This window comes from Rhinolophus sinicus, linkage group LG04 (genome assembly GCF_036562045.2).
Source record: "Rhinolophus sinicus isolate RSC01 linkage group LG04, ASM3656204v1, whole genome shotgun sequence".
Classification (NCBI taxonomy): Eukaryota; Metazoa; Chordata; class Mammalia; order Chiroptera; family Rhinolophidae; genus Rhinolophus; species Rhinolophus sinicus.
This window is the reverse complement of record NC_133754.1, coordinates 64,360,843-64,386,548: the sequence shown is the minus strand read 5'-3', so window position 1 is coordinate 64,386,548 and position 25,706 is coordinate 64,360,843. Positions and strand designations below refer to the sequence as shown.

The 25,706-nt window shown below is 38.9% G+C and overlaps 3 protein-coding genes and 1 non-coding gene across 5 annotated transcripts in view; 2 read left to right on the top strand and 2 right to left on the bottom strand.

Annotated features, from left to right (window-relative positions):
- The window catches only part of POFUT3 (protein O-fucosyltransferase 3), a 75,508-nt gene extending 71,355 nt beyond the window's left edge, over positions 1–4,153 (bottom strand). Inside the window, exon 1 of the mRNA XM_019743190.2 lies at positions 3,810–4,153. The gene's annotated coding sequence lies outside the window, so the exon portion shown is untranslated. The remainder of the gene's footprint in view (positions 1–3,809) is intronic.
- Positions 4,154–4,182: 29 nt separating this feature from the next.
- On the top strand, positions 4,183–15,629 carry MAK16 (MAK16 homolog). The gene is made up of 10 exons (XM_019743180.2): positions 4,183–4,285; positions 6,562–6,611; positions 6,704–6,813; positions 6,918–6,982; positions 7,174–7,325; positions 8,143–8,197; positions 11,153–11,227; positions 12,057–12,173; positions 12,847–12,912; positions 13,110–15,629. The coding sequence occupies exons 1-10, from the start codon at positions 4,271–4,273 to the stop codon at positions 13,302–13,304; spliced, it is 900 nt and encodes a 299-aa protein (XP_019598739.2). The 5' UTR covers positions 4,183–4,270; the 3' UTR covers positions 13,305–15,629.
- On the bottom strand, positions 13,745–22,119 carry TTI2 (TELO2 interacting protein 2). Of its 2 annotated transcripts, none has more exons than XM_074329675.1 (7): positions 21,047–22,119; positions 19,400–19,586; positions 18,633–18,725; positions 17,134–17,321; positions 16,913–17,074; positions 14,818–14,980; positions 13,745–13,903 (listed from the first exon to the last, which is right to left on the bottom strand). In XM_074329675.1, exons 1-7 carry the CDS (start codon positions 21,691–21,693, stop codon positions 13,799–13,801), a joined length of 1,545 nt encoding a protein of 514 aa, XP_074185776.1. In that variant the 5' UTR covers positions 21,694–22,119; the 3' UTR covers positions 13,745–13,798. The 2 variants fall into 2 exon arrangements, with proteins under 2 accessions (XP_074185776.1, XP_019598738.2); XM_019743179.2 differs by having other exon boundaries at positions 16,913–17,056.
- A 331-nt stretch (positions 22,120–22,450) lies between these two features.
- Positions 22,451–22,554, top strand: LOC141571440 (small nucleolar RNA U13). The gene has a single exon (XR_012496182.1). It is a non-coding gene; the product is annotated as a small nucleolar RNA U13 (small nucleolar RNA).
- The last annotated feature ends 3,152 nt before the right edge of the window (positions 22,555–25,706 follow it).

Sequence of the window (25,706 nt, the reverse complement as noted above, 5' to 3'; positions counted from 1 at the left end):
ATCAAAAAATATTTTGAACTAAATGAAAACACAACCTATCAGAATTTGTGGGATGCAGTAAAAGCAGTGCTTAAAGGGAAAATTATAGCATTGAATGTAGGAAGCCAGCCTAAAATCAATAATCTAAGCTTCCACTGTGGGAAACAAGAGACAGGGAAGCAACTAAATCCAAAGTAAGCAGAAGAGAAAAAAATAATAAAAATGAGAGCAGAAATCAATAAAATTGAAAGCAGGAAATTAACAGAGAAAATCAACGAAACCAAAAGCTGGTTCTTTGGGAAAAAAATCAACAAAAATGATAAAACTTAGCTAGGCTAACCAATAAAAAAGTGAGAAGACACAAATTATATCATATTTCTGATATGAGGGACCATCACTACTGATCCCATGGACATTAAAAGGATAATAAAGGTCAAATGAATGAAACTACAAGCCACAGACGGGGATAAAATATTTACAAAATACATACCTAATAAAAGCTTATTATCCAAAGTATACAAAGAACTCTTAAAACTCAACAATAAGAAAGCAAAGAACCCAATTTAAAAAATGAGGTAAAGACCTGAACAGCCACTTCACCAAAGAAGATACACAGATGGCAAATAAGCAAATGAAAAGATGTAAATTAAAACAAACCCAAGATACCACTACACACCTATTAGGATGGTTAAAACACATAGCACATTCATTGCTGGTGAAAATGCAAAATGTATAACACTTTGGAAGACATTTTAATAGTTTCTGGATTTCCCTCAGAGGGAACTGCTTCATGTATAGCTATATATACCCAGCTGAATTACATGTGTGAAGACGGAGGAGTAATAGTTTCTCTGACACTAGAATTTTCATATCAGAAGCTGGATGGCTACTTATTGTGGATGTTGTAAAATTCATTAATGCACAACATCAGATAGGACCTGATAATTCCTAGATGTTCCCTAATTAATAATCTATGATTCAACAAAACGGACTTTGTTAAAAAACAAAGACCCAAACTGTGTAATCAATGGTTACTCTAATTATAAACATTCATTACAGAAATGGTCCTAATTTTCTATCCCTCTCTGTATCCACTCTTTTTACATTGTGACTTTGAAGCTCCCATCAAAAAGTGGGTGGTTTTTTTTCCTTAGTCCTGAATACAGGCTGGCTTGGTGACTTGCTTTGGCCATAGAATGTGACCGAAGTGACAGGGTGCCAGTCCTGAGCCCAGGCCTCAAGAGGCCTTGCATGCTTCCATTCCTTTTATTGGAATCCTGCCCAGCTACCAACAGAACAATTTTATGATGGCCTTCCGGACAATGAGGGAAAATGACTCAGTCACCCCTATTGCCCCAGCCAATAGCCAGTCGACTACAAGATATGTGAGTGAGGTCATCCTAGACAAGTCAGCCAAAACCAATCCATCAGCTGAGTGCAGACACCTGAGCAGGTCAGATCACCCAAGTCTAGTCTGGGACAGCAGAACTACCCATCTGCCTTACAGGAACATGAACAATAATACTTACCCTTTTAAACCACTGAGTCTGAGAGAGGGGTGTTACATAGCAGTAGCTCACTGATACAGAAATTAATATCTAGAAGTGGGCTGCTGCTAAAAAAAAAAAAAAATCTAAACTATGTGGCATTGGCCTTGGGACCAGGTGGTGGGCAAAAACTGAAAAAGCAGTAAGAAAGCTACTATAGCAAACTGGAAAAATAATAACACATTTTATGTAGTAGAAAAAAAATGTTTGGTGAAAGTATCACCTATAGTAACTTGGAAGATATAAAACATAACTAATGAACTTGTATATCTGGATAAAACGATTTCTAGGCAGAATGCTAAAAATGTCAGTTTGCATCTTTTAGCTGCAAATTGTAAGGTACTGCCAGAAAAAAATAAGCTAAAGAGAAAAAAAGGCAACTTTATAGGCAGAAACTAGGGAGAATATAGAGGAATCAAAACTTAGCATGTTGGAAAATAAAACTGGTTTGGTTCTCTTCTCCTCAACGAGTAAAAGATCCTCAAGATAAGGTTGGCAGATCTTTAGTTAAGACTTCTAAAAGAGTTAAGATGGTGTCTAGCAAATCTTTTCAGCCAAATAAAATAGCCAGTAAGAATCATAAAGAGGTATTTCCATAGCAGCATGACACACCCAAAGTAGCCACGATTAAAATTGAAGACAGAAGTTTGTCTGAAAAAAATTATGTGTATGGCTTTTGCCCAATGGAGTGAACTTAAATCAGACTGCACATAGAAAGCACACAAAGGTTTTAAAATTGTACATCGTGAAATTGCTCCCAACTTGGACTAGGAAGGACAGAAATTGTTCTGATTTTTAAAAATGCTTCTGGGCCTCCAAGCTTCTCTGGATGAATGGATAAACAAAATGTAATATATTATATTATATTATACTATATTATATTATGTTATATTTTAATATCACATTTATATGTAATATAAATGTAATACACACACAATGGACTATTACTCAGCCAAGAAAAAGAATGGTATCTTGCCATTTGCAACAACATGGATGGCCCTTGAGGGCATTATGCTATGTGAAGTCAGGCAGAGAAAGACAAATAACGTATGATCTCACTTATACGTGGAATTTAAAAAACAAACAACAACAACCCAATAAGCTCAAGAAATAAAGAACAGATTAATGGTGGGGGGGGGCATGCACGAAATGGGTGAAGGGGGTCAAAAGGTACAAATTTCCAGTTATAGAATAAATCAATCATGGAAATGGAATGTACAGCATGGTGACTACAGTTAATACTGTGTTGCATATTTGAACATTGCTAAGAGTAAATCTTCAAAATTCTCAGCACAAGAAAAAATGTTATAAATAACTACATGGTGATGCATGTTAATTAGACTTACTGTGGTGAACCTTTTGCAACATATACAAATCTTGAATCATGTTGTATACTTGAAGCTAATATAAAATTGTATGTCACTTATACCTCAATTAAAAAGTTGGTGAGCAGGGAAGGAATATTATGCCCCCCAAAAAATTATATATATATATATATATATACACACACACATAATCACTTCCCCTCCTAAAAACAATTCAGGGAGTGTGGGGTGGTGCAGGTGGTGAGTCTTGTTCAGCTTTTGATTTCTTCTACATTGTTTTAAACTTTGTTTTACTAACATAGAAGGGCTTGTGTATATATGACTTTCCTCTAGGTCTCTAAACCAGACTTGTCTAGGGCAGTAGGCTAGTGAGAACAATCACGATGTTTTATAAATCAATGTAAACTATGTATTTACATACCTCTAGTCCTCACATAACCCCATTATTCAAATGGAAATGTTTGTTAAAGGTAAGTGACTTGCCCAAAGATATTTAGAAAATGGCAGTTGGTTTTTAGTATGTTAAGTTTGACTCCAAAAACTGGTGCTAAATTAATGCTTTCCAATAGGGTGTTGTAATTCGTAGTTCTCACCTGCATGCAAAATTACAATATTTACGATACATTGAATTATTTTATAATGTAACATGCAAGTTAAGGGTCCATTATTATTCTGAGATTGTGCCTTTCTTACTTTTGGTATTAAAATGGACTTTCTTAAAAAAAACACAACAAAAAAAAAGATGAGCTAGTAATCGGTTGGGGTTTTTTTCCCGTCAAAATAAAAAGCGGAAAGAAGTTTAGTCCTTCAAAAGTTTTTTGAAATATTATCCGATCCATGAATTTCAAAAGTCAAGACCCAATGCCACACCAAACAAGTGTGTGCGCGGTAAGTGAGGGAGGGGTAAGTGCGGGAGCCAGAGTCTCAGGTTTAAAAAGGCCGAGTTTGAGATCCCCACCTTAGGTGAAGGAATAATCACAATGCAGCCCTGACCGTTAGCACTAAGGCCCGGCAGGCGGCGGTCCGCGCCTCTCCGGAGCGAAACGCCGGGTAGACAGGAGGCCTGGCGGGCTGGGCGGTCACAAATGGCGCGTTGGGTAAGGGTGCGTCGGGCGCTCTCGACCTCCGCGTTCTGGGATTCGGACGACTCCAGCGCGGGATTACACCGGGCTATTAACCGCGTTTGCGGTCCCATGATGCGCCCGGGACAAAACCAATGCTGCGTCAGCGCGCAGTGACAGTCCGGACATATCTGCGGACACTTGGGCGCACGCGAAAGTCACACCGCCAAGGGGCGCTCTGCGCAAGTCCGAGTAATCAGAAGTCTCGCGATAGGTGAGACTAGAGGTCCCGGAGGTGACTCGCCGGAAGCAGCATGGCTGTTTTCCGGGTCTGGTCGCATGCTGAATCGCCGGCACCATGCAGTCAGATGATGTGAGTCTCCTGTTGCTTCTCTACCTGGGGTTTACGCAGGTGTCTCGCCCGCTTTAGGGGACTCAGAAGCCACATACTCATTTGGCCCAAATACCTCGTGTGGCTCCGGAAGCGAGGCTTCCAGAACCGCTATTTCGGGGCGTGGGGCTCTCACGTGTGTACCTTGGGGGTTAAGCAGCCAGACCACCGCCACTTCAATCCACAGAATGGGAGTATACAATCCTTGGTACCTAGAATGACAGACTGCGTTTGATCCATGGGGACGTGGGAGGCGGGCTGGCGGGCGGGGGCGAAGTTTAGGCATCAAATTTAAGGATCCTTTCCATCCAGGTGCACGTTGCTTTTCAATCTGCTTTTCCTGTGTTTAGGTTTTTCTTTACATTTGTTCCACGTCTGCCCAAGTCATAAGTTTGGAAGCATCCGATTAATTCATTTAGTTATTTGTAGGAGAAATACTTAAGTGCTTACAGTATGCCAGGCATGGTGATAATTACTGGAGATTTGGTTGTTAATAAGTCAGACAAAAGACCTCTGCTTTCCTGGTGAGACAGTGAACAAATAAAAACAATTGCAGTGTGTAACAATACTAAGAAAGAGACCAGAGGTGATGAGTGGAGAGTAATTAAGGAGAGACCACTTCAGATAGGGCTGATCTGGGAAGGTTTCTCTGAGTAGACATTTGAGCTGAGATCTAAAGAGTGAGAGTGAACAGCCCCTGAGGGGCTGAGGGGAAAGCAATCCATCTGCTCAGTAGGAACGTTCAAGTACAAAGATCTGGAGATAAGATTGAAGAAATATATCACATCAGTGTGATTGTTACAGGAATCAAGAGAAGGGAGAGATGAAATGAAGTTGGATGTGCTTGCCAGGGCAAGATCACGTAGAGTCTTATAGGATGTGTTTTTAGGGCTTTTAATGGAAATGCCATCTGATTTACATTTGTGAAAAGTTCTCTAGTTGTGAGAGGGTTTTGAAGGAAATAAGGAAAGCAAGGGAACTAGAGTATTGTGAAAGTAGCTTCAACTAAGGTAGTCATGTTGAATATGAAAAGAATGCATGGATTTCAGATCTGTTTTATGAGTATAATCGACAAGACTTGGTGATGGGTTAAATGAAAAAGAAAAGAGAAATTCAAGGACTTTTTGATTTGAACAAATAGTTCAATGGCGGTTTTATTTTTATCGATGGGGAAGACTAGAGAAGGAACACGATACTCGTTAGAGAGGTGTGGAATTGAGAACTTCATTTGGACATGTTAATGTGTGTAATGCCTTTTAGACATCCAAGTTGAGATATCAGGTTAGGCAGCTGGATATATATACAAGACTGTTACTCAGGGGAGAAATCTGACCGGGAAATGACAATTTGGGAGTCAACAAGTTAGAGATGATATTTAAAGCCACCAGCCAAACTGAGCTCTGACTTTCCCAGTTTTATTTCCTCTGACGTGTTTCCTACCATGCCCCGCCAAACACATCCTATAAAATCCCAAAACCATTGTTCCATTCTTTTACATTTCTTTGTTTTTCCCTTTAACTACTTTAAAGCCTTTTCCAGTTCCTCAAGGTAGTACACTCAAAGGTTCTCATAGTCTTACACACCTCTATTGTGGTACTTAGACTGCTGCTTTGTGATGATCTCTGTATATATCTTTCTCTCTAACTAGATAACACTCTTTAAGGACTATACCTTTCTTCACTCAACAAATATTTGAGTGCCTCCTTTGTGTCAGGACTTAGGGATGTCAGTGGCCTTACATAAATTAAGTATACAATAAATGCTGAATGAATAAAGAGCACATTAGTTAGTGGAGGATAACAATAGATGATTTTCCTTGTCCTCAGTCAGATAAAATTATGGTATGTATATCCAAAAATCTAGTACTGGGCAGCCTTTTACAATGGATAATAAACAATTTAAGTAGAAAGGAGGAAAATTTACAAAATATAGTATCTCATTTTGTTGAAAACACACATACACATAAAATGTATACATGTATAGAAAAACTTGAAAATACTTACAGAATACTAGTGAAATTTCATCTCTGGGTTATGAAGTTATAGTTATTGCCAATTTGCATTTACTTTTTCTATAAGAATTTGTTGCATTTGTTAAGAAAAGTCAGACTACTTTACAAAGTATTTTTTCCTCCTCTCATTCCTCAAAGACTCCTTTCCTCAGTAAAGCAGGGCACTGCCCTAGGACATTGTTTTTTCGGTTAATATGCCATCTATTGGGTCAGAGCAATTGAATTGGGTTTATATTTTGTCTTGCAGGTTATCTGGGATACACTAGGAAATAAGCAATTTTGTTCCTTCAAAATAAGGTAAGTCTAGATTTGCAACTTGGACCAAGATTCCTTTAGTTGCTGTCTTGGTAACCCATCTTATAATTCTTGCTCTTTTCCTCCCGTTCTAGAACCAAGACACAGAGCTTTTGCAGAAATGAATATAGTCTGACTGGACTGTGTAATCGGTCGTCCTGTCCCCTGGCAAACAGTCAGTATGCCACTATCAAAGAAGAGAAAGGTAACTCTGCAGTTTCAGCTTCCATGATAACTACTCAACAGCTTTAAAAAGGATGTTCTTTATTCTTCCTAAATAATCTTAAAGATACTTACTTTATCCTACAGGACAGTGCTACTTGTATATGAAGGTTATTGAGCGGGCAGCTTTTCCTAGACGTCTCTGGGAACGGGTAAGGCTTAGGACATAAAATTACACTAACCATTGATCAAGAGCACAAATACCACATGCTTTTTTCTCTTTCTTGACCATATCTAGATTAAACTTCTGAAGCCATCCTCATTAGGTCCCATAGGTGGTGTTAACCGTGAAGACCTAATCATTTACTTCTGCCCTTCAAGCTTACTTTTTTCTGTTTGATAGGTCCGGCTTCATAAAAACTATGAGAAAGCACTGGAGCAAATAGATGAAAATCTAATTTACTGGCCCCGTTTCATTCGACACAAATGTAAGCAGAGATTCACCAAGATCACCCAGTACCTAATTCGAATCCGAAAACTTACACTAAAGCGACAGTAAGTATTTAGACCATTTGTCTTGTTTTGTTTTGTTTTTTTATTTAAGGAGGGTGCACCTCACAGTAGCCCATGTGGGGATCAAACTGGTAACCTTGGTGTTATCAGCACCACGCTCTAACCAACTGAGCTAAGCGGCCACCCTAGACCATTTGTTTCTAAATCTGTTTTTTCCCTGAATCATGTTATGAAACCTCTAGTAATGCTTTCTGTTAAATTCGACTTTGGATAGTGTTTTGTGATAAGTAACAAGAAACTTTTCCTCAGATTAGTCATGCCCTTTGATTTTCCAGGATTTTAAAAACAGTATAGTGCAACTTGATTATCCCCTCCCTGTCTGAAAATCAGCTTCAGAAAATTTTATTTCTAACTCCCTGAGGGAATCTTAAAATTAGGGATTTGAAAATGACCTAAAAATGTGAATAAACAGGAACGTAAGACCTTTACTCTGAGTTCAATGAGAACGAATTTTAAAAAGTGATATGAGATCCACAAGGAGTGATAGGCCCTAATACTTCATTGTGACCAGCAGACAGTGCTAAAGATGTCAGTCTTCTACAGAAAATTCCTTTCGTAGTTCATTGAAGCCCTCAAGAAGTCTCAGAATGCTTAAAAAAAAAAAAAGCCATATTAAACTATATGGAAAAATGTCTGACTTTTTATAGCATTAAATATCGAGAATTTTAAGTATATAATCTTGCTGTATTCAGCTGAACCCTACAAAGTCAATTCTAATACTTTTTTTCTTCTCATTTCTTTAATGGAACACATAGCACATGTACTTGGGTTTTCTGGTAATGTGTTTTATTTCCCATAGGAGGAAACTTGTTCCTTTGAGTAAGAAGGTGGAGCGGAGGGAAAAAAGAAGAGAGGTAACTTATTCTGATATTCACAGCGTCTATTTTTTTATTGAAGGTAGAGCTGTTACGTAGGGCCCATGAGAAAGATTGTCACCACTGTCTGTTCGTGCCCTGGATAATGGTTCACTAGTGAATAACAGTATTGGTTGCATAAGATAGTTGATATTCCATTCCAGATCTTAAGATTATGACTTCCAGGGCAGGTTAAAATATGGTTGCTTTCGGATATGTAATGGAGAACAGAAAGAACACCTAAAATTAAGATCTACAACTCCTTGTCTATAATTCTTGAGGTCAAATGTTTCAGAATTCAGAATGTTGGTGTGTTGCTGATCTTATATATTACATATTACCTTCTGCAGGGTTTGAGCATTCTAATCAAACACACTAGTAATTGTGCAGTGAAATATAAGCCTGTTCACACTAGATGGAATTTTTAAAAAGTCTTTAGGTAGCCTTAAGTCAGTTCAGGTGATATTAGACCACTAAATTGAGTTTTTTGATTTTGAAATTGCTGGTATTTATTCCTTTGAAGTAAGCTAGGCAGCTTTGTTACCAAGCTAATGACTAGCATTGGTAATGCTGTGCTATCCATGGAAAATCTCGTCAGGAAACTCCAGCCTGTGTGACAGAGAACAGACTGCCTCTCCACCTCATTGGTACCTCACTCAAGCTGAATTTTCTTATGCTTTTCAAGATCCAGGAATCAGCTTTTCCTGACAAGTTCAAATTTGCAGTCATTCTAGGTTATTTGCTTTGCTTACCTCCCCTTTCAGTAGCAGACATTTATCTGATCATTTGTCACATCCTGTCAAGAAATAGCTTTAATAGTCTTGTAAGACTATCGTTCCCATTAGTCACGTAGCGTTCTTATCTCATCTATTTTATCATTGGTTTCCAAACATTTTTGATCACCCCATCAATAAAATTTTTGAACATATGCTCCCCAGTTTATTATTTATAACTATTATTACACACGTGACTTGCACTTCTAGGTATATTATAAATAATAGTTGTAATGGTCTGGTTCTTAGCTGAGTATACTTTCGTCTTTTATCACTCTCATAACTATTTCAGGCATGCTTAGTTAGAGAAGTGCGTTGTTGATTGTTTGCATTAAATACTTGCTCTTTATTTTTCATTCTCCACCAATTATGAAGAGGCTTTATTCAGATCCAGCTAGTGAGTTTTCTTCTTCCCTAATTGTTAAACAGATGTTCTTACAAACCTTTCAGAAGAAATTAAATTTTTCTATTTTTACCAAGTAATTTTGAAGCCCCCTGAAAAATGTAGATTTGTAAGATTTTTAAATGGGTTGGAAAATTGTGTTTCCAAATTTTTTAAGTGTGATGGCAGTTTTTATAGGAGACATGTTTTCAGCAGTGTCACATACAGATGTGATCACTTATTCTTAAGATATCCAGCCACAAAACAAGTTTCTTTTTCTTATAAACGCTTTTAAAAGTATTACAGTTGGTAAAATAATTGCATTTGTGTATTTATTTATTTATTTAAAGATTTTATTGGGGAAGGGAAACAAGACTATTGGGGAAAAGTGTTTACTTCCAGGATTTTTCCAAGTCAAGTTGTCCTTTCAATCTTAGTTGTGGAGGGCACAGCTCAGCTCCAGGTCCAGTTGCCATTGTTAGTTGCAGGGGGCGCAGCCCAGAATACCTTGCGGGAGTCGAACCGTCAACCTTGTGGTTGAGAGCCTGCGCTCCAACCAGCTGAGCCATCTGGCCACCTGGGAGCTCAGCGGCAGCTCATTGACTTCATTCTAGTTGCAGAGGTCGTAGCTAGCTGGCCTATGTGGGAATCGAACCAGCAGCCCCATTGCCCAGAGCTCGTGCTCTAACCAACTGAGCCACCCGTCTGCCCCGTGTATTTATTTTTTAAAACTCCTTCTATGTTACATACTATTGACAGTCTTTTGTCAGTTTAGAAAAGGTTGGCAAATTTGCAACTATTGTATGTGTATTTTAAGTTCTACAACTCTTTTAACGTACTAAACCATTAAATAATCAGCATACCTTTATAACTACTCCCTATCTTATTAAAAACTATTCAGTATCATCTATAAATCCATTTAACCAAGCAAACGTAAACAGCTATATGTTGTAATAATCTGAATAAAGGAGTGAAATCACTACTTTTCAAACTTTCAAATTCCCCTTGGGATATCTTGTTCACTGTATTTGACAAAACTATTTGCTTTATGGACAGAATCAAGGCACTAATGTTAGTATGCATACAAAATATTTGTAACACTTAAGTTTTGAATATTTTTTCCTACATCTCAGTGGATCACCCTTGAGGTGTAAGCACCCACTTTAGAGAATAATGTAGAACATCACAGTAGCCTTTTAACTGATCCATGTGCCCCAGTCTTTCTGCGTTGATTTATCCCACACACTGTTCATCATTCTAACATAGCTTCAGTATGTAACACTTTAAAATCCTCAGATTTTCGCTATCAAATTAATGCAGTCTTAGGCTAGAAAGGTAGACTGAGGTTAGAGTTTTATATTTTGGTTGTGCGTGGTACAAGTTGATGGCACATATTTCCTATGAAAGATCATTGAAGGAAGAGATTTTATCTCTAGCACATGGAATCTAACATCGTTTTAGAAAACATAAAGGAGTGAGTCTCTGTTCCCTTTAAAACTGCGTGAGGATTGCTAATTTTCTGAGACACTGAAAATGTATGTAGACCTCTTTTCCATATTAAAGGTTTTGTTAGAATTTGATTTAGAATGGTATTTATGAAAACCGCCGTTTTTAAATTGAAAGGTTCCCTAGAAGTTTGAAAGGTAAAGAAGAACTCTATCTGGTTGGAGAGGCAGAAGCCCCAGTAATAGAAGGGAGACGTGATTATATCTTCTTTCTTATAAAAACTTGATAGTTTCATCTACAGGCTGAAAAATGAGTACTAATGAAGTAAATGGGTTTGCTCTTTTTCTTTTACAGGAAAAGGCATTAATAGCTGCTCAGCTGGACAATGCCATTGAAAAGGAATTGCTGGAGAGACTTAAACAAGATACGGTGAGAAAGCTAGAAGCTTTGGGGTACAAATTTTATTTTTTTGCTGGTAAGACCATGCTAGGAAATGTGACAATAGTGGGAAAAGGTTATTTTTAAAGATGTGAGAAAGATGCTCCCCTTGATTTTATTCCTGGAATAAATATCACGTAATGTCCTGGGTTCCTCATTTAGTTTATTGATGCAAGCACATAAAATGCTTCAGTTACTTTGTACTTAATACAAGTGGTACCTCAGTTTTCTAATGTTTCAGAACTTGAACAGTCTTCCAGAACGGATTACATTCGAAAACCGAGGTACCACTGTACTTGATCTTTGATAATTTATTCAGTATACGAGACCTTTCTCTTTTGCCATATTCCCAACTCCTGTTCCCAACACAATTCCAGACTGTATGTATAAAAGCCATACATTTTTGATCCTCCTGCCTATTTACTTTTAAGGTCTTTAAAATGAACATGTATTCTCTTTTTTTTAGTGTCATTTACAGAGACAACATGAATAACAATTTTTTCTTTGTTGTTTCCCACTTGTCAGGAAATTACATTTGTTCTAATGCACAGATAGGTTTTATAGACTACTAAGTTTTAAGTAATCTGCTTCCATTCTTCATAGAAGTTACCAGTTTGGTCATTAATCACTGATTATTTAAATGTCAAAAATAGGCTTTTTAAAGACACTGCCGCCTCTAGGCTTGAAAACAGTATAGAAATATTACTTATCAAATTAAGTATTCTCGTTTCACTAAGGGAAAAATAATATGCTTGTCGGACAGTGGCTTTAAATTGTAAGATCCAAGTGTAGTAAAAACAAATCTGTATATGTTCTTCAGTATGGCGACATCTACAACTTCCCCATCCATGCCTTCGACAATGCCCTGGAACAGCAGGAAGCAGAGAGTGACTCTTCAGATGCTGAAGAAAAAGATGATGATGATGATGATGATGAAGTAAGCCTTGTGTTTTTTGCTTTTTCAAGCAGCAATCAATAGGACTAGATCTATTTTAATGTAATTGAGAGACAGAACATAGTCCCCTAGCCAAAAATAATGTAATTGTATTTTTCTATCATGAGATTTATTCTGGTTCAGCAGTGGCTGCTTTATTCTCCATGTTCAGTCAACAAACTGCATTGACAATTTTAATCTGATTGGCATTCTGAAATTTTTCCTGCAAGGTGACAAATAAAGAGCCCTCGTCAGCTGATAGAACATACCATTAAGGAACCTACTGAAATTTATAAAGGGTTAAATTTTATTATTAACATAGGAGAGGTACTTGAGTTGCTAGTATTTTTAGGAAAAGGGCAGATTTAACAAGTAAATGATTACTCACATGGTATACTCACATAGGTACATAGGCATACTTTTCCTATTAGTAAACTATTTTTGATATTTGAAATTAATATTTTTAGTTCAATGTACAAAGAATTGTTTGTAGATCCTATATACTGGTTTCAGAAGTATTAAACTTGGATGTAAGTACATTTTGGTTGTCGAGTAAGTAGATTCTGATTCTGTGTATATCTGTACTTATTTATCAAAGAATAAAACTAGATGTCTATGCTAAATTTTCATTATGTATTTTGAAACTTTTGAACCTAATAGTTGTGTTTTATTTTAGGATGTGGGAAAAAGAGAGTTTGTGGAAGATGATGAGGTGGACGAGAGTGACATAAGTGATTTTGAGGTGAGACTTACGGGTAAAAAAAATTGTCTGCTGGCCTTCAGCAAAAAAAAGAAAAAAGGGAAGAAAGAAATAAGGATTTCCAAACACAGAGAGGCAGATAAATTATCTGGTTTATTCTAAATTGAGAAGACAGTGGAGTTTGGGAAATGAATCTAATATCTTCTTCCCTCTTTTGTTTTTTTCCCTCCCCATATTAGGATATGGATAAACTGGATGCCAGCAGTGATGAAGACCAGGATAATAAATCCTCCAGTGAGGAAGAAGAAAAGGCCCTTCATGCCAAACACAAAGGCAAAACACCCTTGAAAGGACCCTTGCAAAGAAAACGAGCATATGTGGAAATAGAATATGAGCAGGAGACAGAGCCTGTGGCTAAGGCCAAAACCACGTGATTTCCCTTGAGATCTTTCTAAACAGGACTTAACATTTTCAACTTCTTCCTTTCTTATATCCTCAACACATACATACCTCTAGTTTTCGCTCTTTGTGTTGTATATAACAGAATATTTGTGTTTTTGATATTTATGCCACTTCTGTGGGACAAGAATTCTAGGATGGAGTGGAGTATTTTTATAGCCTTGGCATATGTGCTGAAGTGACAGCTTGAGCCCAAGAAGCTTAACAGATGAGTCTGGTTGTAAATATTTCTAATTTTAAATGCTACCCATCCGTTCATTTCCTTGGTGTCTCCCCCCAACTTTATTTAGAAATGTCCAGACTTCAATATTTTTCTGTTCTCCTTTCCCTACTTCTATGAGAACAAAAGGAAAGAAGAAAAAAGGAAAACGATTTAAATTAAAATGTTCGGGATAAAAATACCTTTTTTCTTAAATAATTCCATTTATACTCAAAAAATCCTTTTCTCTTCAGGAAAGTAACACAAATCTTAAGTTCCATCACAGGGAGTGCCTTCAGAAACCTGTTGCACTTTCCTGATACAGTTCGCCACCTTGCTATCTTCACAGCTTTGGAGAATTTTGGCCAGAAGACTCTGAAACATGAAACCAAACAGGCTTTGATTATTTTTCCCCCTTTTACTTTGGTTATTCTTTCTTGGCACCATGCTCAAAGGAGGAAAGAATGAATTACTCTAGGGGACAGTTCACAGAACCAAGTACAACTGTAAAACCTGTTGACATGCTTGGACTTGTCCTGCTGGCTCATGAAGAAGCAGCTTTATACCAGCCAGGTATAAATGTCAACAATGTCAGGGCTCGAAAACTTACTGACGTTAAAGAGCCAAGATGAAGTAATTTGAAAAAACTAATAAAACAACAAATTAAGCTATCTCTAAATATTTTTAGGCTATGAGTTTCGTTTCATGCTACCTTATATCTTTCAAGATTTCTAAGTGGGATAAAGAAATGAAGCAGTCATTTACTAAATGTATATAAATATACATAGCTGTGATATGCTATGGCTTTGATAAGTTAGTTAACTTTTGTGGAGTATGAGGCCAAAGAATTCCCATGTGGACAAATAAGAATATGGAGAAACACAGTTGCTCCCCAAAACTGGAAACACATCTAGTATATGAATTACTCTACCTATATTATTACTCCATGGTGGCTTACAGCCTGTTATTTCACCTTTTTTTCTGTTTTCCTTCAATGACTAGAATAGAACTTAAATTTTACAAACTCCTGATCCTTTTGCCTATTCTCTGTCCTAGCCCCAGGGACGTTTGCTGATCCTCTTTCCTTTTGGTCTGAATGATTCCAAATGCCTTAAATAAGGTATTATTCAAACTGTTGAAGGCTGGAGGGCTCCAGAGGTGGAGAACTGAACCCTCCATGATAATTTATAGACTTAGTCAGGCATGTGAACAGTAAAGTAGAATCAGTTGTGGGAATTAAATAAGGATAATGAGGCCTAACTGAAACCAAGTTGCAGACTGTTCCTTACCTTCACCTGTCCTTGAGAACAGTGGTCCAGGAGAATCAGGCAGTCTGTGGCCTCCTCTAACAAGGCGCTCTTAACAGGCTCAGGTGTAAGGTTTGGATCCCTTGCTACATCACATATCAGTTTCAAAAGAGCCTTCAATAAGACCACAAGTCTACAGGAAACTCTGGAATGAAGAAGAAAAACTGTTCAATTCACACAGCAAACCAGGATATTAAACTGAGAGACTTCAAAGGTCATCTAGTATAAAGCTGTCATTTCATAAATGAAGGAACTTAAGTCAACTGACTTAAGACCACAGAACTAGAGACCAGACTCCAGATTTCTTAACTCAAGCCCCCTATTTTTTCTACAGCATACCACCCTCATACGTGTATACACACTGGCCAAAGAATATCTTGCTCCTCTCCAGAAACTTGGTTCTTCTATAAGGAAATAGCCCTTCTTGAAAAGGGAGAACTGGGATCTCACCTTACCAGGGGCCTACACTTTTGGCCAGAAAAACGAGAGAGCCCATAGTCCTTTAATTTTTATGCAGTCTTAGGCCTGAAAGTTTAAAATAAGGGAAACAAACTTGGCAGGTGTCAATTTGAATTTTCTGTCAATTCCAGATCCTAGTTACTGTCAGTTAAACTGAGCTTATTTACTTCTACTTAATAACCTTTCTAAAAGATTTTATCTTGATAAAATTCTGGAAGTGGGTAGTGGTGATGCTTGCACAAAATTGTGGATGTACTTAATGTCACGTAATGAACTGTACACTTTAAAACAGTTAATGTTTTTTTACCACAATAAAAACAACTAAAAAGCCTTAATGGAAGCAGAAAAGTAATTTAACTTGAAGTGTGAAAATATACATAATACACCACATTTCTGGACAGAAATATGACTGGGAGAAGAAGAGTTTGCATCTCTTACCTTGATCTTAAAAACATTAGTTTCCCATAATCTATACTGCTCAGACCTCCACCTGTCATCATTCAATATATAATCTTTCATAGGCCCCACTCCTCCACACATACTTTACATTCATTTTCTAACCCTTGTGTTTGCTTGCCAATCTCTTTTACTTGGAATCTTGGTCTCTGGTCTTTAAAGGCCTGACAGTATTAATGTGATTCAGTTCCATTCATCCATCTATTAAAGTTCACTTTCTTCAAATATTTGTGTACTTAATACCAGGTACTGAGTAAATTGGTATGCTCAGTGTATCAAAGTGACCTTTAATCTTCCTGGAGTTTATACTTCAGTAGAGGAGAAATTAGTAAACAAATGCAACCTGGTTACAAATGTGACAGGGAAAGACTGTTGGGCACATTATAAGGAAATGAGGGAATATGGCTCAGAATAGATATGCATGTTGGTAAGGGACTGGCCTCTACCTGAATTAACTGTCATTTCATGCAAGAAAGCCTTTTGTTGACTTAACATGTTTGGGTACCAGTTTACTGTTCCTGACACCTACTTTAAGCCAGAGTTGGAATGCTTTCTAAGCAACCATATCCTAAATCAGTATTCTGATCACTGGCCTACAGATGTTCAATAATGTGCTATGAAGTGCTCCGGTCTTAATTAGATTTAAGAAACATTAGGATGAACAAAGTTGGACATGTCTTTATTTGTAACACAGGGGTGTCCAAACTTTTTTCAACGTTTTTCACCAAGGGCCATATGCGGTAAAATACACAAACAGCCAGGCCACTCACTCGAGGTGAAGTACGTATTGCCTCACGTGGTTTATTTAAGTAAACTATATTTTTGGAATTTGCTGCAGGCCAATTAAAAATGGATTGCGGGCCGCATTTGGCCCGCGGGCCACAGTTTGGACACCCCTGTTGTAACGCTTCTAAATGGCCTTTTAAAATTTAATGTACATTATAAATCTAGAGAGATGTACACCGAAACAACACTGGGTGTACTGTATCTTTTAAATGCCATTTTCTCAGTTCAAAATCCAATAGGTATGTAAAACGGAATGTATTGAAATATATGCCATGCACTTAATACTTTGTACTGCATGTACACCTGGGCAAGTTCTAAAGAGAAAATCGGCTGAGTTTTGCCCCTCGTAGCACACCTGTCTGCTTGGCTATTATACCTGGGCCAAGTATACTGCATGAGAAGTTTTAGGGTTTCTAATATCTTCAATCTGGCTTCCTCTTCTGGTCCATCATAAACCTCCAGATAACCAAGGATGACTCGCTCCAGCCTCTTCATGTGGCGGACAGTTAGGATCCCCAACCTACAAACGAAAGAGAAGCTGTGACACCAAAGAGATGAAGTCAAGGAACATGGCCAGACCAGCGGCCTGGCACTCACCTCTTCACAAAAGCTGGTAGGTTTCTTGCATAGGTCCTGCGTAAGAGAAGGCGGTGCTCTGGCTCCATGTGGGTCAGGACCAGCTGCAGAACCTCATCACAGTGCGTGGTGGGTCGCGCTGCATCTCCCTTCCAGTGCAGGGCTTTCTCCAAGACGGGGAATAAATCCAGCAGACACAGGAGCACAGCCTAGGAGAAATAATGGAAAGGAACTAGAGTTCATCCATTTGTATTCACAACACTCACTGATGTTTCTAGCAATTTGATTAATCTTGGGGTCCATGTCATAGAATTCTAAAACATACTGGTAAGAATACATTAAGTACATATTACTTTACATTTTCAAAGTTTTTTACATTATCTCCATCTGACAGTCTCAAGTTAATACCTTCTCAGGATTGTGCTTTGCTAAGCTATAAAATGGGAAGAAAGGCAGAGCTCACACTTTAACCCAAGTTTTAGGAGTCTAAGTCTATTGTCACTACATTACTAAGTTTAAACAATATTTACATGTACTTAAAATAAAACTCCTGAAGAGAATCTAAAGTAGTACTCATTTGTATCCAATTGATCACCTTATCTGAAGTTTCAGTGTCTAGGCAATCCCTTCTAGCTTTCCTGGGATCTTTGGGTTTTGAGTGTATTTTGGGGTGGTTTTTTTCTTTTTTTGGCTTTTTTTTTTTTAACACTATCTGAAGAGCCTCAATCTTTTTGCCTCTGTTAGTATCTGTCAATATCTAAAAATAATATTTTAAAAAGAGGTGGCAGAGTGGGGGAAAGGTAAGTAGACATAAAATAAGAAACAAGGCTATCTATACCTCTAATTTTATATAACTTGTGTCTTCTGTCTTGAAAATGTTCTTCCCTCTCCTAAGACACTCATTCATCCTTCAGAAGCAAATATGACCTCCTCCTGGAATCCTAAAACCACCCAACACCAATAGTTGCCTGTTGCTGGACACCCACTGCACTCTGCAAACCTCTTTTAATAGTTCATATATTTACATAAATATCTCCTAAAGGGTTTCTTAAAGCCAGAAACCCTGCCTGTTTCAATCACTCTTGGAACCTACAGTGGTTATTGGCACACAGTAGGTACTCAATGTCTATTTAGTGTAAGAAAAATTGACACTAAAATATCCAACATTCCAGGAGTTTCAAGTGTGTGTTTATGTAAAGCAGAACAGGAGACAGTTAAATGAATAAAAAATAGCACTTCTTCAGACATAAAGGTGTCCCCCCGTCCAAGTTATAGATAACAGACAGATGAAGACAAAACTTTTCTGTGGAGCATCAGGAATGCAGATGCCTGCTTGGTATTAAGATATTTTTACTAGTCACTGCTACCTGCATATTTTCAACTGAGCCATGGCTTTCAGTATCAGCCTCACTTTCCAAGAGAAGAAAATGTCCCTCAACTATTCTTATTCACATAATGTCACCTGCTGCTGAAATTTGAGAACTCAAGACTCAACAGTTAGGAACAACTCTTCCAATTACCTGAATAAGGTGGTGCTCTGGCGTGTACAGGTGGTTGAAAAGGGCATGATATAGGACCTCAGCCCTGTTATACTGGAGCAAATCAGCAGCTGGCTGCAATCAGATAAATTACCCAATTAAAAGAGAAGTTTCCCAAGGCTGGCAAAATGCTGGTAATTTTTGAAATTGGATTATGGGAGCATAGGATTCATGATACCACTCTCTATTTCTGTGTATATTTTAAAGCTCCATAATACACAGGTATTAAAAAAAAAGTCTCTGAGTAATAACTTCCACATATGGGCATAATCCCTTTCAGTTTGACTTTTTTGCTCCTTGGAAGTCAACTGTTAACAACTCAAGGTCCAGTTATTCATTTTGACAATGGCTATGCCTTATGTCCATGATAAAGATCCATGTTTCTTATATATTATATATATGAAATACAACCTCTACTAGGTTGACAAAGGAAAAACATAAAGAGAAAAAATATAAATGAGTGAATTAGTCACATTACAGCATTAATTGGAAAGTTAATAAAAGATGAAAACATAGGCAACAATAAAATACCGTGTTTCCCCGAAAATAAGACTGGGTCTAATATTAATTTTTGCTCCAACGGACGCATCAGGGCTTATGTTCGGGGATGTCATCCCGGAAAACCATGCTAGGGCTTATTTTCCGGTTAGGTGTTATTTTCGGGGAAATGCACTAGTAGTATCACGAATGAGGAAGAGCCATGATGACTCTGTCTGATCAAAACAAATCATGGAGCACAGGGTGCTTACCACATTAAGCACAATGTGATGGAGGCAGTCTACACCCAGAATTTTGTTCTCAGTTTGATAGTCGTCTGAAATGAGCAATGATGGAGGAAGTATCCTTTCTAGATGTTGGTTCAGCCAGGGTCGAGTGACCTGCTGCAGAGTCCATGAGAAAACATGTTTGGTGGCAGGGTTATTCTTCCAGGACTCCCTAAATGGAAATACGAAACCACATTAAGTAAAGTGCCAAGGTATTAACTAGCAAATTCAAGCAAAACAAAGTATTTTCTTGTCCTTGAGAAAATTACATCCCACATAACTCTTGATGTTATTACATTTTAAAATTTAGACCAAAATAACTCAGAGAACTTACACTAAATTCATTTAACAATCACCCGGGGCTCTGGGTCTAAACCTTATCCAATGAGAAGCAGCCATTTATAACTATAGCTATGTAAAGAATCTGTGTGATGGTGGTTACAATGAAGATGTGTTGAGAAGGGAGAGAGGAGTAAAGGAAATGTCTTTTACTATTATTATGATTATGATTATGATTATTATTAAGGGGACAAATGAATCAATATTTGAACAGCAGTTTATAATTTATAAAATGAATTTACACACATTTCTCAACAAATCTTCAAAATAACTGTGTAACAGGTAGTATTATCTTTGTATTACAAATAATGAAATTGAGGTTCAGAGAGGTTATCTGACGTGGTCCTACTCAGGAACAATAAAAAGTACCATCTGCCTTACAGTTAACTCCAAGTTTCTGGTAAAATGTCAATTATGTACACATTTTTTTCTCATCACTAGTGTTACAGATGCTTTTGCAGGACATTTGGTCGTATCCAAAACATTGATGGAGGCACTGGTTTACGCAAAAAGGTCCTTGAAATTTGGTCCTGTCTGAAATGTCCACACTTAGGAAAACGTCCTTGGGTTCAAACAGCCCATGATATTTATTTATACTTTTGGTTCACAGGATTAATATATAAAATACTATCATGATTTATTGGTTGAATAATTGTGTTGTGGCTGTATTGCCAATAAGTCTTTCCACTTGGTAGTCTAGCTAGTTACGGCACATGGAGCTAGGCAGATGTGGTAGCATGAATCAAATGCCTGTGAATGTTTTGGACAGGACCAAATTTCCAGAATGTGGATGAAATGTCTCTGTGGTCATTTTGGACAGGACAAAGTGTCCACGAATCACAAATTCTAATATACAAAATAGCAAGAGAAAACTCACAAAAAATACTTTAGCTAATGGCAATCTAAAGCTTTTATTTTTTTCATTCCAAACATTGCTTCCATATCTAATAACTATCCCTATCTACTAGCGATGAGTTTCAAGATCTCTAAATTTAAATTCAAACCATAAGTTTAAAATCCCCATCCCCACCTAAGAAAGTTAAGTCTAAGCAAATGGGACAGAACTTCCAATTTCCAGGGCAGATATCAGGGGGACTGAAAAGAGCACTAGAAAATGGAATCGGAAAACTTGGGTGCTAATGTCGAATTTGCCACTATCTAGTTATGTCATTTACAGCTAATCATAATCTTTCTGGACCTTCAGAGACCTGTTATTACAACACTAAGGTTCCCTTGAGCGCTAACATTCTAAAACAGGCTGAAGCCCAAGTCGGCCCTTTTCGCAGTACTCACTTATTCAAATCAGGCTTGAGAAGCCCCATTATCACAGTAAATTTCCCTTTCTCATCTTCATTTTCTCCATGGAGGAATCCTGCGACAGAACCACACTCAGTAACTTGAAGCAGTAAGGTGAGTACCTCTCCAGCAACAGTCTGAGATCTTGGGCTGGTCCATGGTTGCTCCAAGCTGTGTGTGACGGCAAAAATATAGATGGGTCCCGCCAAATGACGTAGGCCTGTCTTCCAGGCAGGGTAAACCAAGGAATTCTTAGCAGCTTCAACTTTCCTCAATAGCTTAAGAAATAGTACCCCAACTGCTGCCGCTTTCTCGGCCACTGCAGAGTGACGATCACTTCTACCTTCCTGCTCCTTGGGTGGGGCCGCGTATTTCTCCACGGCTTTCGCCACATGCCCTAGCATCTCAGGCATTCCGCGGAGCGATGTGCCACGGCCCTCAAACAATTGATCACACTCTGTGGCATCTATGAGAGCACTGAGGTCCTGAAGAGCTGCATTTCTGGCCTTGCCCCGTGTGCACTCCTGGCCGGTAAGATGGTGCAAAATCTGGGAGAAGGCCTGCCCGAGGTCGGAAGAATGCCCCTCTCCAGGCAAGGAAGAATCCTCCCGCGATGGGGATTCCCTCGAGCTGTCATGCTCCATTGCTCAGACTGCGGCTGCGATGGCTGGTCCACCCCCGAGCACGAAGATGAGCGCGGGAGGGGATCCGCTAAAGAGGGAAGGAAAGATCACCGGGAGGCTGGGATCCTCCCAAAGAACAGAACTAAAACCAAATAAAAACGCGAGACATCTTGGAGGAGGGAGGGCGAGTCTAACCGGCATAAGAGTCAAGTGTGCGTAAAGGGAAACATGAGCGAAAGGGACCTCTCTGGGAGTAACAGAATCTCAGACTCCCGGAAGTGAAGTGGAGAAATTACTCGTGTGCTTCTGAAGACTAAAAAAAAGAAAAGATGAAAAGAAAAGCCTAAAGAGTTTAAGGAATAAACTCCTTCAGCATGATCCGAACACGGTTACCGGTAGGGCAGCCTTTCCCGCACATCCTGGGCCTATCAGGATCCGGCCCGAGCTAACGTAGCCGCCGCAAAGCACAAGCCTAGCTTCCGCTTATACGGCATCAACTCCGTCATTTCACGATCTGTCGTAAAGCAATAAAGACCCAGGCTTTTTTAAAAGGTGGAGCTGCTGCGGAAAATTTGCATAGAGAGTGATGAGCTAGCTAATTTTGTTTCTGTTTTCACTTACTAAGCAGAAACAAGAGAAATGTCACGGAATATCGGTGATATTTTTAAAACATACAGGATCTTTATGTCAAGACTGACTATATAGCGACTATATCTGTCACCCTTTCTTCAAAGTGAGTAGGCCACACTCGAGTACCCTTAACCGATTCTTTAACCCGATCCTTTTGTAGTTCATAAGTGTGATGATTGGGTGTTCACGCTTTTGCGTGAGATGTGCCTCCCACAAACCTTGTTACGACATCGGCACATTACCCGTCTGACGTGAACTGGAGGGATCCTCTATACTTTTCGAAAAACTTTTACTTTGTTTCACTGCTAGTTGGTTTGTATGTGTGTTACCTTCCATAATATTTTTCTACGTGCACGAGCTGTAGCTTTCTGCGTTTTTGACGTCTAGTTTTGTGGAAGGTTCACGTTTTACTGTGCAGTTAGCTTCTTAAAGTGGGAAGCCACGAACTTTAAACAACTAGCGCCAGTGTCAAATCGCGAGTTGGAAATGCGTCTGACGCCGGGTAGCAGCTCGCGATTGGAACGGGTGGTCTGGGCGGGGGAATCCTGCTCCGGGCCGTCCCGCGTGTGTGGTCTCCAGGTGTTCCTGGCCGCCGTGGGCGGTACTGGGTCTGGGCCGTGGGCGGTACTGGGTCTGGGCCGTGGGCGGCACTGGGTCTGGGCCGCAGGCGGCGGCGTTAGCCAGCCCGAGAGCGAGCGAACGGAAAGCTGAGCCCTGCAGGTCTTTAGTTAGGTTTTGATTGGGTTGGGGAGCCACGGGCCCAGTGCGACCCCTTTGTCCTAGCCCGTGTCAGATTGCGTCGGCATTACTTGTCCCCCACGCTGCGGGTTCCTTGAGGGTGGAGCTGTGTGCCCCGGGGGCGGGTCACATACCTGGCCATCCTTGGGAGTTCGTCGGTGACTTCATATAGCGTCCACCATGTCTTGGGAGCCCGGGGAAGCAAACTTAATTTGTGCCAAGGCCTGGGCCGTAGCACAGAGAGGTGGGCGTCGTACACTCGGAGGGTCGTAGAGCGGGCTGGGCAGGTTCTCGGAGAGGGACCTGCGGGGCCCTGAGGAAGCCCCATTCCTGGCAGCCACCGCTCGGACCTGGGCGGCTGGGCGGGTCGGTTTAGCCTCCGCCAGGCACCCAGCAGGTCGCATCCTGGGTGTGTGCGTGTGTGTGTGTGTGTGGGGGGGGGTGTCAAGGTTCTTGTGTGTGTGTGTGTGTGTGTGTGTGTGTGGAAGAGGGAGATGTCAAGGTTCTCCTACCCAGGGAGTCGTTATGGTGCAGGGAGACTTATGGTACGGTAGTCTTGCCTTGGAGAGGGCACTGCTTGCAAGCATCCTATATGCGATTCCTTCCTCGCTCCCTGCCTCCCTCCCTCTCTGTGACCTTGGGCAAAAGTTCGGTAACCTTTCTGCGCCTTGATAGTCTTTAACTGTAAAATATGGGTAATCATACGTAGTCCCTACTTCTTATGCTTGTTTTGAGAAATCAAGGAGTTAAATATATATGTAAAATGCTTAGAGAAATCTCTGGTCAGTGGTAAGTTCGATATAGGTGTTAGCTCTTATTATTAAACCACAGCTTCTGTATTAACTTACATTTCCTCTTTTCAGGGGAATTTTGTGGTTAGTAACCTTCCTTTTTGCCTCTTTCATTTGGCCTAGACTTCTCTGATCAGTTGGCACTCATAATGTTCTAAATAATTTCAAACATTGATAAAAATCATGTCCTCCCAAGGGGATTCTCCCACACTAAAGTCCAGGTGGGAGCAAGATGCCAATAGACAGATAGTTATTGTATCCCTCCTGTGTGGGAGTCTGTTTTCCCTGTTTCACGGGCCCCTTATGCTAAGTGGATACAAGATCTCACTCCCTTATGAGGAAAGTACTTGTATTGCAGAGGTCTCCTCCTCTGCACTCTTTAGTTTCTTGAGGCCAGAGACCAGGTCTTTATCCTCAGTGCCTGGCACAATTTAGTCATTCCATAAATGTTTATTGAACCCACATGTCTATCCACAGAGGACTGGCTGAATAAACCACGGTACATCCATACAATAGCGTTCTGTGCAGCTGTACAAAGGAATGAAGATCATCTCTGTGGAAAGCCATGGAGCTCTAGTACATACCCGGGGTGCCAAAAAATGTATACAAGTGGATGCTTTGGTCAACGTTGCTCAAACAGTAGTTCCTTGTAATCAGAAGTGTCTGGATACTGATGGTAACCACTTTGAGCACCTCTGGTAATTGCAGAAGTCAAATATGACTGGTATTCATCTTTTGTTATCGGGATATATTACGATTTTAATAGTTTTTCCCTTTCTTAAAATGTGTATACATTTTTGGCACTCTCTGTATTAAGTGAAAAAAGCAAGGCTGAGACCATGTATATGTTTCCTTTCTTCTAAGAAAGATGTGTGTGCACTTGCTTACATTTTAGCCCTTTTACTGTGACAGTCGGATATATCCAAATGAATATTTCCAACTGCTGAGTGAAGATGGAAACTTCCAGAAAGGAAGTTTAGGAAAGCAGATGTACATTTTTCTATATTTTTGTGTTTTTCAAGAATGAATAACAATACGAAATTTTTATACATAAAAGTGTCATTTATTTACAAAGCAGCTCAAATTGTTATTATTAAGTGCATAAAATAGTCAAAATATCAACATTTTTGTGGATTTCTGACACATTTGGGGGGAAAAAACTTGAAATCAATTAACACAGTGAAAGAGCTTAAAGAAGAAGCAATGGAAGTATAAATTACAAACTAATAAAAATGGCTACACATAAGAAAAGAACAGGGTGAAAAATGAGGATGGAAGCTAGACTTCTTTTTATATACTGTATTTTATAGTTTGATTTTGCAATCATGTAAATGTTTTACATAATTTTTAAAGAGAATAACAAAGCATTTCCTAAAAGAAGCCATTAATCAGAGTATATATGGAGTTACTAGCATAACCATGTGGAACAGTAAGAAGCTGAATTTAAAATTCATTATTTTGACTATATTCTTAGTGTGACATATCCTAAGGACAAAAAAGAATGGTGAAGAAATCAAACTTCACTTAGTAATAATATTTGTTAGTAATAATACTAGTATTGTTATTTAGATGCTATTGCATGTATTATGTATATTTTATATATATGTATATAAAATAGCAAATAAGTAATTCTCTTAATATGTTTAGAAACCAAGGTCTTCAGTGAAAGATAAAAGAGGTACAGGTATCAAATCAGTAAGTTAGGTATAAATTCTGTAATTGAAAATTTGAATTGGCAATGGTAGCATAAATTCATGATGAACTTTGAATCTTTCCACCAAATACCTATATCCTAGCTGTGTTCACTGAAAAGGCCAAGAAGCAGTGACAATCCAACGACTATGAGCAGCCCTGGTGTTCAGATTCATAACCTAA

Coding starts and splice junctions, on each gene's coding strand:
- MAK16 (XM_019743180.2), top strand. Junction 6,814..6,917: donor CACTATCAAAGAAGAGAAAG/GTAACTCTGCAG, acceptor TTTATCCTACAG/GACAGTGCTACTTGTATATG. Junction 7,326..8,142: donor AAACTTACACTAAAGCGACA/GTAAGTATTTAG, acceptor TATTTCCCATAG/GAGGAAACTTGTTCCTTTGA.
- TTI2 (XM_074329675.1), bottom strand. CDS start 21,693: ATGGAGCATGACAGCTCGAGGGAATCCCCATCGCGGGAGGATTCTTCC. Junction 14,981..16,912: donor ATGCAGTATACTTGGCCCAG/GTATAATAGCCA, acceptor TCTTCATTCCAG/AGTTTCCTGTAGACTTGTGG. Junction 13,904..14,817: donor GTTCTCAAGGACAGGTGAAG/GTAAGGAACAGT, acceptor TTCATGTTTCAG/AGTCTTCTGGCCAAAATTCT.